At 42.0% G+C, this 13,478-nt stretch overlaps 1 protein-coding gene and 1 non-coding gene across 5 annotated transcripts in view; both read right to left on the bottom strand.

Moving 5' to 3' along the window:
* TMEM164 (transmembrane protein 164) overlaps nucleotides 1-13,478 on the bottom strand; it is a 177,053-nt gene that overhangs the window by 65,155 nt on the left and 98,420 nt on the right. For 3 of the 4 annotated variants that reach the window (XM_068962581.1, XM_068962584.1, XM_068962583.1), the window contains one exon: nucleotides 11,623-11,689. The exons of the other annotated variant lie outside the window; for it this stretch is intronic. In XM_068962581.1, coding sequence (XP_068818682.1) covers nucleotides 11,623-11,689 — 67 coding nt within the window. The remainder of the gene's footprint in view (nucleotides 1-11,622; nucleotides 11,690-13,478) is intronic. 4 annotated transcript variants of the gene reach the window in all.
* TRNAC-ACA (transfer RNA cysteine (anticodon ACA)) lies at nucleotides 10,543-10,615 on the bottom strand. The gene has a single exon. It is a non-coding gene; the product is annotated as a tRNA-Cys (tRNA).

The raw sequence follows: 13,478 nt of genomic DNA, 5'->3' as shown, positions 1-13,478 counted from the left end.
AAAACAGCAAAATTCCGTAAAGCAATTATCCTTCAGTAAAAAAATAAAAAAGAAACTATAAGCTTTCACTTTTCTTTTAAATATGCTTAAGATTCCTTTCTTTAATTTGCATGTAGGTGATTTTAAACCCTGAAGCATTACAATGCCTTCCTTGGAAAGATATTTCCCACCACAAGCAATTCTAAACTGTGAATGACTAAGTACCTCACCATTAAAAAACTCTACTACCCTCGGTTCCCCAAGGACAGATATTTATTAAAATTTACTAAAGGAACTTCCTCAACTTGATAAGGGCATGTGCAAAAAACCTACAGCTAAAGTCATACTCAATGATGAAAGACTGCATGCTTTTCCCCTAAGGTAAGATATAAGACAAGGATATCCATTCTCGCCACTTCTACGTAACACTGTACTGGAAGTTGTAGCCAGGGCAATTTGCCATGAAAAAAAAATACAAGGCACCCAGATTGGAAAGTAGAAGTTAACCTATCTCTGTTCATAGATAACACAACCTTATCTACAGAAAATCTTAAAAAATACACACACACACACACGTTATTAGCAGTAATAAAAAAGTTCTGAAAGGTTATAAGATTGATACAGAAAAATGAACTGTAATGAGCAATCTGAAAATGAAATGAAGAAAACAATTCCATTTGCAGAGGCATCAAAAAGAATAAAATACATAGGAATACATTTAACCCAAAAAAGTGTGAAATCTATATTCCAAAAAACTAACAAAATGTCACTGAAAAAAAATTAAAGAAGACCTAAATACATAGACAGACATCCTGTGTTCATAGATTGAAAGACTTAATATTGTTAAAATGACAATATTCCTGCCATTACTCTATAGTCAATGTAACTCCTATCAGCATCCCAGCTGGCTGTTCTGCAACAAATTACAAGATGATCCTGAAATTCATATGGAAATACAAGGGCCCCAGAATGGCCAAAATTATCTTGAAAAAGAATAACAAATTTGAATGACACACTTCTCACTTTCAAAACTTTCTACAACTCTACAGTGATCATCAAGACAGTGTGGTGCCAGGATAAGAATAGACATATACATTAATGGAACAAAACTGATGGTCTAGAAATAAACTCTAGTTGATTGATTTTTGATAAGGGTTCCAAGACATTTCAACAGGGAAGAGTCTTTTCAACAAATAATGCTGGGACAACTGGATATCCACATGCAACAGAATGAATTTGGATCCCTTCTTCACATGATATATAAAAAGTCCTAAATGCAAGATCTAACACTATGAAACTCTTAAAGGATATTTGTAAGACCTCATGAACTTGATTACATACTATTGTGTTAGACATAACACCAAAGGCACAAGCAGTCAAAGACAAATTAAAGAGAGTAAACTTCATCAGTGTTTAAAGATTTTGTATTTTAAAGGATGCTATCAATAAAATGCAAAGACAACCCAAAGGATGAGAGAAAATATTTCAAGTCATATACCAGATAAGGGTCTACTATCCCAACACATAAGAACTATCACAATTGAACAATAAAAAACAAATAACCCAATTTAAACATGGGAAAGGATTTGAAAAGCCATTTCCCCTCAGAACACATAAAAATGGCCAATAAGTACATGAAAGGGTGTTCAACATCATTAGTTATCAGGGAAATACAAATCAAAACCACAGGGAGATACCATTTTACACCTTCCCAAATGGTTATAATGGGGAAAAATCAGGTAATAAAAATTGTTGGCAAGGAGGCAGCAAAACCAGAACCCTCAATATATTGCTAGCAGGAATAAAAAAACAGGGAAGCCACTCTGGAAAGCAATCTGGCAGTTCCTCGAAAGGTTATTTAAACATGGAGTTACCATATGACCCAGAAATTTCACTTCTAGGTATACACCCCAAAGCAGTCAAGATTGTACCCCACCAGGCTCCTCTGTCCATGGAATTCTCCAGGCAAGAATACTGGAGTGGGTAGCCATTTCCTTCTCCAGGGGATCTTCCCAACCCATGAACAGAACCCAAGTCTCCTGCATTGCAGCCAGATTCTTTACCGTCTGAGCCAACAGGGAAGTTTAGTCAAGCAGGTATCTTTCCAGGACCATTCACAGTATCACTATTCACAACAGCCTAAAGGTGGAAACAACCCAAATGTCCATCAATGTGTGAACGGATAAACAAAATATAAGATAGCCAACAAAGACCTGCCATACAGCACAGAGAACTATACTCAGTATTTTGTAATGCCCTCTATGAGGGAAGGCAATCTGACACACTGATCACTGTGCTGTACACTTGAAGCTGGCACAACATTGTAGATACAGTATACTTCCATTTTTCAAAATGTGGTATACTCTACAAAGGACTATTATTATTCAGGCATAAAAAGGACTGAAGTATTGATACACGCAACAACCTGGATGAACTTGAAAACTATGCTCAGTGAAATAAGTCAGTCAGAAAAATGATATGATTCTATTTACATGAGATCTAGAAAAAGCAAATCCACAGGGACAGAAAGGAGAGGAGTGGTTGCCAGGGTCTGTGGAGGGGAGGAGTAGAGAGACATCACTAATGCTTTTGGTGGGGGTGGGGGAGAATGACGAAAATATTCTAAGATTAAATAGTGGCAATGGTTGTACAACTCTGTAATACACTGAATTAGACATTGAATTATACACTTCAAATGGATATACTTGTATTAATAGATTTTATCTCAATTAACACTCCCCCCTCAAAAAAGTGACAACAGGGAGAGAGAAAGAGGCAAGGACTCATTGCCTCTTTGTGGCGTGCTTTTAAATGTTCAAAGCTCTTTGCTAATTCTTCTGTTATCTTTTGTTATCTGCTACCTTTTCTTCAAAAAGCTATCTGTGAGGTAGACAGAGCAGATATCACTAAGCCCATTTGACAAATGGGGAAACTGATGCTTGATGGGAAGGAAGCAAACTCAGTCAAAGTCCCAAGGTCAGCGGCAGCAGACCAGGCAGGGCCCTAAGCAGTGCTGCCAGCACACTGGAATTGCCTGGGGTGCTTTTGGAAAATGCTTACATTTTGAAATTGGCTCTGCTGCTTCTAGGGTGCAGTCAGAGCTGAGAACCACTGATCCACACAGATTGGGGAAACGGAACTCACCCACTAGATAAGGCTTTGACTGCACAAAGAAACACTGCTGACCACTCGAGACTGTACTGCTTACAACTTGTTCAACAAATCTTGCCTGCTTGATCTAAAAAAAACAAAAAAGAAACATGGCTTGGGGGAGTGGCTCGAGGTCAAGGGAGAAATATTGGTTGAAAGAGTCAGAGGCTGTGCCTTCTAATCGCCATTTTTGGAAAACAGAACTAGTGCAAAGAACTATTAAACTGGAGGCAAAGAGGCTGCTGCCTGTCATCCTCACTCATGGCTGCCACTCTCCGCGAGAGCGGGGAGCTTGGGTGTTACTGAAAAACCCAGGGGTCTCGACATTTCATTCAAATGGGAAGAAACACCAGGAGTGGGCCTAATTCACCTGTCAGGAGGGAAGAGAGAGAGATGGCCAGTTCCCTAATCCAACAGTCTGTCTGGGAAACACACACACACACTGCTAGTCAATGTGGAAAAGAAATCCTGCCAGGGAATTTTAATCTCACTCCACAAAGCTAATTCAGAAACAAAGCCCTCTTCACATCAACATCACCCAACCAGGGAGCTGGAGCCAAGGCCCTGAAGGCTAACATAAAATAATACAGGCCAACAGGAGCCCAGTTCGACCTCTATTTGGAGTAGTAGTAACAACAGGAGCATCTAACACTTATTAAACACTTACTGCGTGCCAGGCACTAGACTAAGTGCTTACCTTATGTATCTCCATTCGTTCAAGCTCCCATCTACAGATAAGAAAACAAGGTCACTGAAGTGTGTAACTTACCCACGATCACATGGATAAAGACAGACGAGCCAGCCATAAAAGCAAGGATCTGCCCACTCCAGAGTCAGCCACCTGACCACTACATTATACTAACTCTTAACAACCACACAGAGATGAGAAGACTTTGAGAATATGCTGCAAACAATCTGAACATCTGTTAACTATTCAATGATCCTATTTCAGTTTTTTTCTGTATTTTCTTTATTTGCTATTATGAAGATATTACTTTTGTAAAGAAAACATTTACACAATTTCAAGGACAGAGGCACAGAAGCCTCATGCTTTTGGTGTTTTTCTTTTTTTTAATATGTTGAAAAATAACCCCTTTTGCATTGATGGTACTTATTTTTTATTTCTACTTTCCCGTATTTTACAAATTTTCATCACTAAATATGTCTTTTGCTGTCATCAGGAAAACAGCACTATTTTAAGTGGTTTAAAAATAATTCACTTGGGAAAAATATCTCTCATCCCTCTGGTATCACACCTAAGACATCATACTGGACATGTGTGCAAAAGATCCCTGGAATTCCTCTGCAATAATCGGGTTGATGGACTAATTCACTTATTCTATCTGTGGATACCACCATGTGCTGGCTGCCCTGCATAGAGCAGATACCACAAAAGACACTATCCTTGCCCACAGACGCTAGTTATGATGCAGGCCTGGGAGCCTGGCAAGAGGCTGAATATACACTTCAACCAAACTATGGAGTGCTAAGCAGCTATTGGAAAACAACTGAGCTATGTCCACACCTGAAGAGATTACAGATTCTACAGTTAGGTTAAAGGAAAATACACTGGAGGAATGTTTGCAGTTCAATGCCGATTGTTCAAGAAACCTACAACCAAACAAACCAACAACCCTAGAAATGTGAACATCTCCATCTGCACTTATGGGCAAAAGAAAAATGTGGAAACATATACAAACAATTAACACAACTTACCCCTGGGAAGACAGGATTGAAAGTTGATGAGGTTAAAAGATTGGCTTTCTCTTTATACTTGTTTGATTAAATGGTTTTTTCAAGGAGCATATCCTTGAAAAAAAAAATCCTGAGAGTATAATCAGTCCTCCAAATCTCTAACGGATATTGTATAAAATTTACACAAAAACTTAACTTGGCTAAATACTTGAAAATAAAAGGAAAGAGGTGGAAGGAAACCCTTGAGCTTTCATATCAGAAAGACAGACATTCTCAGGCCAGTTCTGTCAATTCTTGTGTATCCCTGAGCAAGTTATGTAAACTTTCTAAGGTTTAATCTGTTAAATGGCAGTGCTAACCAGATGGCTCAGTGGTAAAGAATCTGCCTGCCAGTGCAGGAGACATGGGTTTGATCCTTGGGTCAGGAAGATCCCCTGAAAAAGGAAATGGCAATTCACTCCAGTATTCTTGCCTGGGAAATTCCATAGACAGAGGAGCCCGACGGGCTACCATCTATGGGGTCTCAAAGAATCAGACATGACTTAGCAACTAAGTAACAACAACAAATGAAACCAAGGGCAGTCATCAGCTACATTTCTTAAACCATAACTTGCTTAATAAGTAACATCCTGTAACCTGCCTTCGCCAACCAAGCTCTCCTTAATTGTTCTTGCAAACTGTGTACCTTCCAAGCTACGTAGAGCTTAGACAATATATCACAAGACTCCTTTAGGCATCCCCTATAGATAACAGCTCTGATATTATAGTAATGGTTGCTTAAGTTGTTTTTTCAGGAACATGGAGCCAGTCTAGCCCATTTCAAAGTAGTCAAGACCATCAACCATTCAGCTGGGACTGAGAGTTATCTGATGGATTACCTTTTGGTATCAGAGAGCCAAAAACTCCATCCTCAGATCATGCTAAGGTCACCATTTTCTGAACATGCATCTCAAGAAGAAGTAGGTAACTCAGCTACACTTGCACAGAACGCTGATTACTTCATCTTTTTCTTCCCTCCAGCCATCTTTCCCCAGACCTCAGACCACCCTGCTTCCTTGTACCATAAATATCCTAAGCCCCTCAACTTGGGGCAGGTGGATTTGAGATTGGTTTTCCTCGCTTGGCTGCCTTGTAGGGCAAACCTCAGCATCTCAGCATTTGGCTTCCTGCACACTGGGCAATGGAACCTGGTACAGTAACACTAATACCCACCTTTCACAGGGTTTCTGTGAAGATCAAAGACTAATAATTAACAACTAACGCTGATGGAGGACTTCCCATCTGCCAGGTGCTGTGCTACATGCTTTACACATACTAACCGCTTTAATCCTCAGAGCAGCTTTAGGAGGGAGGCACTATGATCACCTCCATATCATAGGTGAGAGCGTGGAAGCCCATTCAAGTTAAGTAACTTAGCCAAGTTCCCTTTCTCCCTCCCTCTCATACACACACAGCACAGTCAGGGTATGAACCTGGAAAATCAGATCCCTGAGTTCATACTCTTAACAACTCTACTAGGGTGACATATTTGTACTTGTGAAAGATTTTGTGGTTGAAAAGCCCCATCTCCCTGTAAGAATTCTTACTGGTGGTGGAAAAGGTAAGAAGTACACATAAAATCAAAACACTCCAAGGGCTAAAAGACGTGACAGAATCAGTGTCACAGGATGTCTTCTGGTGATTGGCAAGTAAGTGGCAAAGTCTATATAGGCAAATTGGAGTTCATGACTCTCCATCCTGCTCTTTAGACTCTCAAGGAGAGTCTACTATTTCTTACCTCCATACCTCTGGTCCCTTAGTTGAACTATCACTTTCCTCTGCAGTTTGCATGCACATTCTAATAGCCCTTCAAGGCTTGGTTCAGGCTTTACTTCTGCATGGAGCATTTCTGGACCACTTCATCCAATGACCTCTTCAGGACACAGTGCATTAGAGCTCAAAGTCTTTAGGTTTAGTTTTAGTACTTACAAATCATGTATCTCAGAGAAGGCAATGGCACCCCACTCCAGTACTCTTGCCTGGAAAATCCCATGGACGGAGGAGCCTGGAAGGCTGCAGTCCACGGGGTCGCTGAGGGTCGAACACGAGTGAACGACTTCACTTTCACTTTTCACTTTCATGTATTGGAGAAGGAAATGGCAACCCACTCCAGTGTTCTTGCCTGGAGAATCCCAGGGACGGGAGAGCCTGGTGGGCTGCCATCTATGGGGCTGCACAGAGTCGGACACGACTGAAATGACTTAGCAAGCAATCATGTAACTCTGAGCAAGTCATTTAGCTTCTCCAAACCTCAGTTTCCTCACAGGTAAAATCAGGTTCTTGTGAGAATTAAATAAGAATATTCATAAATTACCTGGCACACATTCACATTAGATGCTCAATAAATGCTGATATTAATCTTCTTCCCATTTTTGTAGAACTTGGAACAATTACAATTTAGCTATTAAGCCTGTATTGCCTTGCAATTCTCCTTTCTCATGATTTTGACTCTAACATTGCAATCACATCTAAGGCATTTGTGCCTTATCCTTCTAACTAAACAACAAGTTCCTTGAGGGCTGGGAATGAACTCTGGTTGCTTTTCCATCTCCTGAAGCATATAGCACAATATTTAACAAAAAATGTGCTCAATAAAAATTTGGATTGACTGGCATTCTGTAAGACTTTCAAAGATTAATCTCAAAATACAGGCAGTAATTAGACCTATTCTAGGCCAGTCCCTAGAATTTGCTGGAACCCCAGGCTTTCTCAACACCATCCATGTCCCCATATACTTTGCATTCATCTGATCAGAAACATACTGGCCTTTGTAGAAGGTTGAGGCACAATTTTGGCTGAATCAATTCTTCAGAAAGCTAAGGCCTCTTTTGAAAACAAGCTTTTTCTATTTTAAGTACTGTCAAAAAGCAAAGGGACATTCTGTCCCTAGTTCAAGTCCAAAACCCAAACTATAACTTTTAAAATAGCTCAATTTGCCACTTACAGAAATAACTTTTCTAGGTCAATTAGCACGTTTCAATGTACCAATTAGCAAAGAGTAACATTCTCAAGCCGATTTGCATCCGTGACAGCAAAGTGTTCCCAGCAGCACACACGGGTACAAGGTGTGCCGGCGGCAGTCACATCTCCAAAACATGATGGTGGATAGGGAGCAGCTGCCCCAGGAATGGGAAAAATCATTATTAACCTCTTCCACTCAGTCTGAGAGGTAGGAACATTCAAGAGAAACATCTAACAGAGAACAGGAACTGGGTAAAAGGGGAGGGGTGGTAAAGGAGGAAGACAGGAACTAATGTAACAGATCAACATGGCTACACAATAGGGCAATTTTTGATAATGAGATAATAATATACTAGAGGCTTTGAGCCTTGATGAAGAAAGGAGCTTGATGAAAAGAATCATTATCATTCATCTCCTTATTGTTCTAGTAGAAGACAGATGGCTACAAACATAAATAAATATAGGCCAGGCTAGGGCTCTGGTTGGAGAAGGGGCTGACACAGTGCTGTTTCTTTTCTCCCTCGCTCAGAATACTTCATATTCATAAGAAGTTGTCATGGACATTTGAGGGTAAAAGGCTCAGGGTTGGGAATGCAGCTTGGGTCCCGTGCCTCATTCTGAGGACCAGATCAACAGCTCTGCAAGGTCTAAGAGCTATAACTGAAAAGCTAATATGTAACCAAGTTCCATGGGCACCCTGCTTAGCTCCCATGTCTTGGCTTGCACTTTCCAGGAGGTGGTTTAGCCTGAAATGGATGACATTCTCTGCAAAGTCATGGGTACAGATAAGGAACCTCATTACCATCAGACTGAAAAACCACTGGCTATACAAGCAGCTACTAGGCAGTTCATCTATTCTCTACGCCATGGACTACTTACTGACAGCTGGGGCTGGGGATCTCAACAAGGAATCCATGGATGGGCTTCTGGGAGAAAGGGGCAGGAGGTGGCGGTCTGTGTCCCTCCTGAAATTGTATGCAAACTTGTCTTTGTGCATCTGGGAAGAGGCTCTACAGTGCTCATCAACTTATCAAAGAAGCCTACGACCCAACTCTTCTAGACCCAACTCTTCTACTTCGAGAGAAGCTAAGCAGCATCTCCAGCGTCTTAATTCACTAGCATTCATATTCAAACTCACCCTAAATGTCAGTCAAACAAAGGAAAAGGGCTCTGAAGTCTGAGTTAGGAGACCTGGGTTCTAGGGGCATCCACCTTGGCTTCTTAGGCAAGTCATTTATCCATCTAAGTCCCCCTCGGGGCTTCCCTGGTGGCTCAGATGGTAAAGAATCCATCTGCAATGCAGGAGTCCTGGGTTCGATCCCTGGGTTGGGAAGATCCCCTGGAGGAGGGCGTGGCAACAACCCTCTCTTGTATTCTTGCTTGGAGAATCCCCAGGGACAGAGGAGCCTGGCAGGCTACAGTCCATGGGGTTGCAAAGAGCAGGACATGACTGAGCGACTAAGCACAAGTTTCCCCTCTAGAAGATTAGCTCAGACAAGCTTTCAGCTCTCTGATAATCTAATAATAGTTCCATGATACATTTCCCTTCCTTCCCTCCAAGAAACAAAAGTGAAATTGCCCTTAAGGCACTTCATCTGAAGTCAAAAAGAGACCTACTCTGAAATCCTGGTGGTGAAGAGTACTTACTTGTAATATGGGCCATTGGAATAAATCTTCTTTCTTCTAAGGTGTCAGCTTCTAAGATGAAGAACCAGGAGGAAGTTGGAGCTGGGCATTCTCTAGCTGGTCTGCAAGCCCCAGTGCCAATAAGGCACAGGGCAGAAGACCACATGGAAATTCACTGATGATCCACATCCTTTAGCTGACTGTGGAAATTTCCTCTAACTCCCTCACTGTCTTTATATGAATGTATATATGTTTGTATTACTGGTATACACACCAATTAGCTCATTCTATTTTCCTTGTTTCCTCATTATAGCTAAGGAGGAAAAAGAGGATTAAAAAGCATCAAGGGCCAAGAAGGAAGAAAGGGCAAAAAAAGTCCAGAATTGACTTCCTGCCTAATTAGATCATCAGGCTTAAAGAGTTGCCTACCTTCCTGTGCCTTATTTTGTCAATCTGAGCTCAAATAAGGGGTTGCAAAGTAAAAAGTCCTGAAGGTCAGGGTAGCCTAGGAGGGGTCCCAGCCATTTAAAGTAACCAGACCAAAGCCAACTGTCAAGACATATGCAAATAGAGCCACCATCCTGAGCTTTTATTTTAGAAAAGGAATACAAGATTATTTACCAGCCCGACTGGAATTGCTAGTTAACACAGAGTTCATCAAAGAAATTTCTATGTTAAGAAAAGTTACTTGGATATTCTTGATAAGCTCGCTGACTAAAGCTTGACATTTATTTAGAAAGTACTGGGGGTCATAACGAATAGAATAACAAATCTGCCATTAGAGAGGGGAAGAAGAGGAAAGGGGGAAAGGGAGGGAAGGAAGGAAGGACAAAGGAGGGATGGACGAAAGGAAAGAATTTCTACTGATGGACTCTCTGAACGTCAGTTTCCTCCTCTATAAAAAGAGGCTATAATACTCAGCCTTCACACAACTTAATAGCTACCTCCCACAACTGTTATTTGAAGTGAATTCGCTCAGTCATGTTCGACTCTTTGCAACCCCATGGACTATAGCGTACCAGGCTCCTCTGTCCATGGAATTTTCCAGGCAAGAATACTGGAGTGGGTTGCCATTTCCTCCTCCAGGGGATCTTCCCAACCCAGGAATCGAACCCAGGTCTCCTGCATTGTAGGCAGACGCTTTTACCATCTGAGCCACCAGGGAAGTCTATTATTTGAAACGACCTTGTAAACTATGAAATGCTATCCAAAGAGGAAGGATTATCATTTTGAGATTTAAACTGTGATATTAATGCATGAGGCAAATTTAAGTCATAAAAACAGAAAGCAGCAGGAATTATTTCATGTGTGAGTTCTTGTCCTGAGTTTTCTCAGCCAGCCTGCTAATCCCTCTGCAACCCCACATATGGGAGTCTGAGGACGGGGCCCGGCCACTCAAGCCCTACACTCCCACTTCTCTCTGTACTGGTTTAGCACCCAGCCACCTGCCACAGTGGGGTTCTACTTGCTAGCCACTGGGGAGATGTGAGGGCCAGACTTCTCTGTGGGTTTGGGGGAACAGGGAAGAAATCTAATTCTTGCCCAAAGGTGTCTCTGGCAAAGCAGGCTGACTTTGAGGCTCCCCAGTAGATTATTCTGGACCAATGTGGCTGAATCCACACTGGAGGCCCTTAGAACACCTGGAAGCCTTGGTTGAATGGGTGGAGCCTCCTTTCTGTTCACCAAACCCTTCCAAAAGCTTCTATAGGCTTTTCTGATCTGTTCTGCTTCTGGCCTAAACCCTTACTAAAGCCCCAGAGTTCCATACCATACTCTCACCCTCATCAAGCTCCATTACATCCAAACAGGGTTGCATCAAATTGCAACACTGAATGTGTAGGTATGTAAAAACTTACATGGAGGGGTCAAAGGTAGAAATTACCATGATTAATATAAATAAGCTAAAAGGATATATTGCATAGCACAGAGAATATAGCCAATATTTCATAATAATCTTAAATGGAGCTTAACCTATAAAAACATTGAATCACTATGCTATACATCTAAAACTAATATAATACTCCCAATCACCTATACTTTAATAAAAAAGATTAAAAAATAAAATCTCACATGGGGACATGACTCAAGGATGAGGACAAGCACTGGATAACACAGCAGCGAGCAAATACCATTTTGTATGTTGCTGGTATATTTCTAGAAGGGGCCACTTACCAGCCGCGTATTCACCACAGGAAACAGCAGAGCAAGAAGAGCTCCATTCAACATGTGCATCTGTAGCCTGGAGAGGAAAAAAGATAAAGTGCAGGTCACACTCTGACTGTGATGCAGAGGCAGACAAAAATGTGTCAGGTTATGCCATGCCAGATGGGAGAGTGTGTATACAAGAGGTTGTGTGAGTGAAACAGAGCACTGGAGTTGGCACACATGCGTAATAAATTAAAAGCAGCACATTTTGCATGAGCTGAAATGTTCTGAAGAGCACCAGCGCCACCTCAAAATCCCCCAAACACTTGGTGAACAGGCTTTGGTTACAACACTTCATTGCATAATTAGCTCTGCGCTCCCTAAACATTCAGTCCGTCCCAATCTCAGCTCCAACTGCTGTGGCTCAGGCAGCCTAACAAAGGGGCACTGCGGGAGCCAGGTGTTATTACACGACTGTGTTATTACACGACTGTGTTATTACAGTAGAGACCTATTTCTCAGAGCCAGGTTGCTTATTTACACAGCCAGGTCCAATCCTCCTCCCCAAACAGAGACCTAGGCAGGAAAAGGGCAGCAAATACAACCCAGGAAGACAACTTCAGTGTTTTGCAAATAGGCTCCCTTGCTTTCTTAGAAATACCTTCGGGCAGAAGTGGCAGCCTTCCAAGCTTTCTTTTATCTATTTTATATATGGGGTTCTGTGACTAAAAAGCAAAACAAAAAAGAAAAGGAGAAAACCACTAGTCTCCAGCATTGGGTAGTGATCCTGTTTCCCAAATCCAGACTTGTTAAAACACATGCTAGGAACCCTTTATCAGTCAAGAACAAGCAGGTCAGGAACAAACTCCGCCTGTGTGAGCTGTGGGAATAGGCTGAAGCAGCTTCCTTTATCATTCAAGGCAAGTGGGCCCTGAAGATTGAGGGAGAAGCAAAGAGTGACATTCTGTTCCTCCTGCAGAAAAGCTAATTTGATGGGGCACATACAACCACCACTGAGTCAATGTGGCTTCTGGACCTCAAGCTCACTCTTGTGAGCACACACACACACACACACACACACACACACACACACACACACACACACACACTCACACACTCACAGCAGTCTCATGATAACTAGGATCTCTCTTATGCCCTTACTGGGACCTAGAAGAACATGAGCTCTTCTCTTGGAACTCACGGACCTGTGCCTAAGACTAAGAGACCATGTAAGGAGTCCCCAAGGGAACACCACACAAGCCCCAAGGCTGCTTTTGGTTCCCCCCAGTCTGTTTCTTTCAGCTGCTTGTTGCTGGCAATGCTGTGATGATGGTGATCTGCACTTAACATATCCCAGGCAAGTATCAAAGTAACTGCTTTAGGTAAACTCTCTCACTGAACTTTTACAGCACTTTTATGAGATGGGTACAATTATTTGTCACATTTTGTGGATGAGGAAACCAGGCTCAGAAAGGTGAAGTGACTTCATCAATGCCATAGGACAGTAGAGTCACAATGCAAACCCAGGTTTATCTGACTCTGAACTTGTATGTCCATCTCGCTATCTTGCATCATAGCCTGCCTCCCTTCCTCCACTGCAAATATGACCTCAAGTAGTTAGGGGTGCTCCACTTTCCTTCTTTTTGCTTTCAGGGGTCTCTCTTACCACCTTCTTCATCCCCTGCTCCAGGTTTAATGAGCTTTCAGGTGATGACTGTCAGGAGCTTGCTCTTAGGCCACATCAGACCAGCAGTCCTACAGTTTAAGAGGGCTTAGCTTGATCCATAAAAGGGAGGGGGCAACATCAATGCAATGTCACTCCTGCCTCCCTGGATTGGCACATTTTTAAAACAGGGTCTTTCTAGGAGGCACCTCATACTCTC

This window comes from Capricornis sumatraensis, chromosome X (genome assembly GCF_032405125.1).
Source record: "Capricornis sumatraensis isolate serow.1 chromosome X, serow.2, whole genome shotgun sequence".
NCBI lineage: Eukaryota > Metazoa > Chordata > Mammalia > Artiodactyla > Bovidae > Capricornis > Capricornis sumatraensis.
The sequence above is the reverse complement of the archived record's forward strand: the minus strand, read 5'-3'. Positions and strand labels throughout refer to the sequence as shown.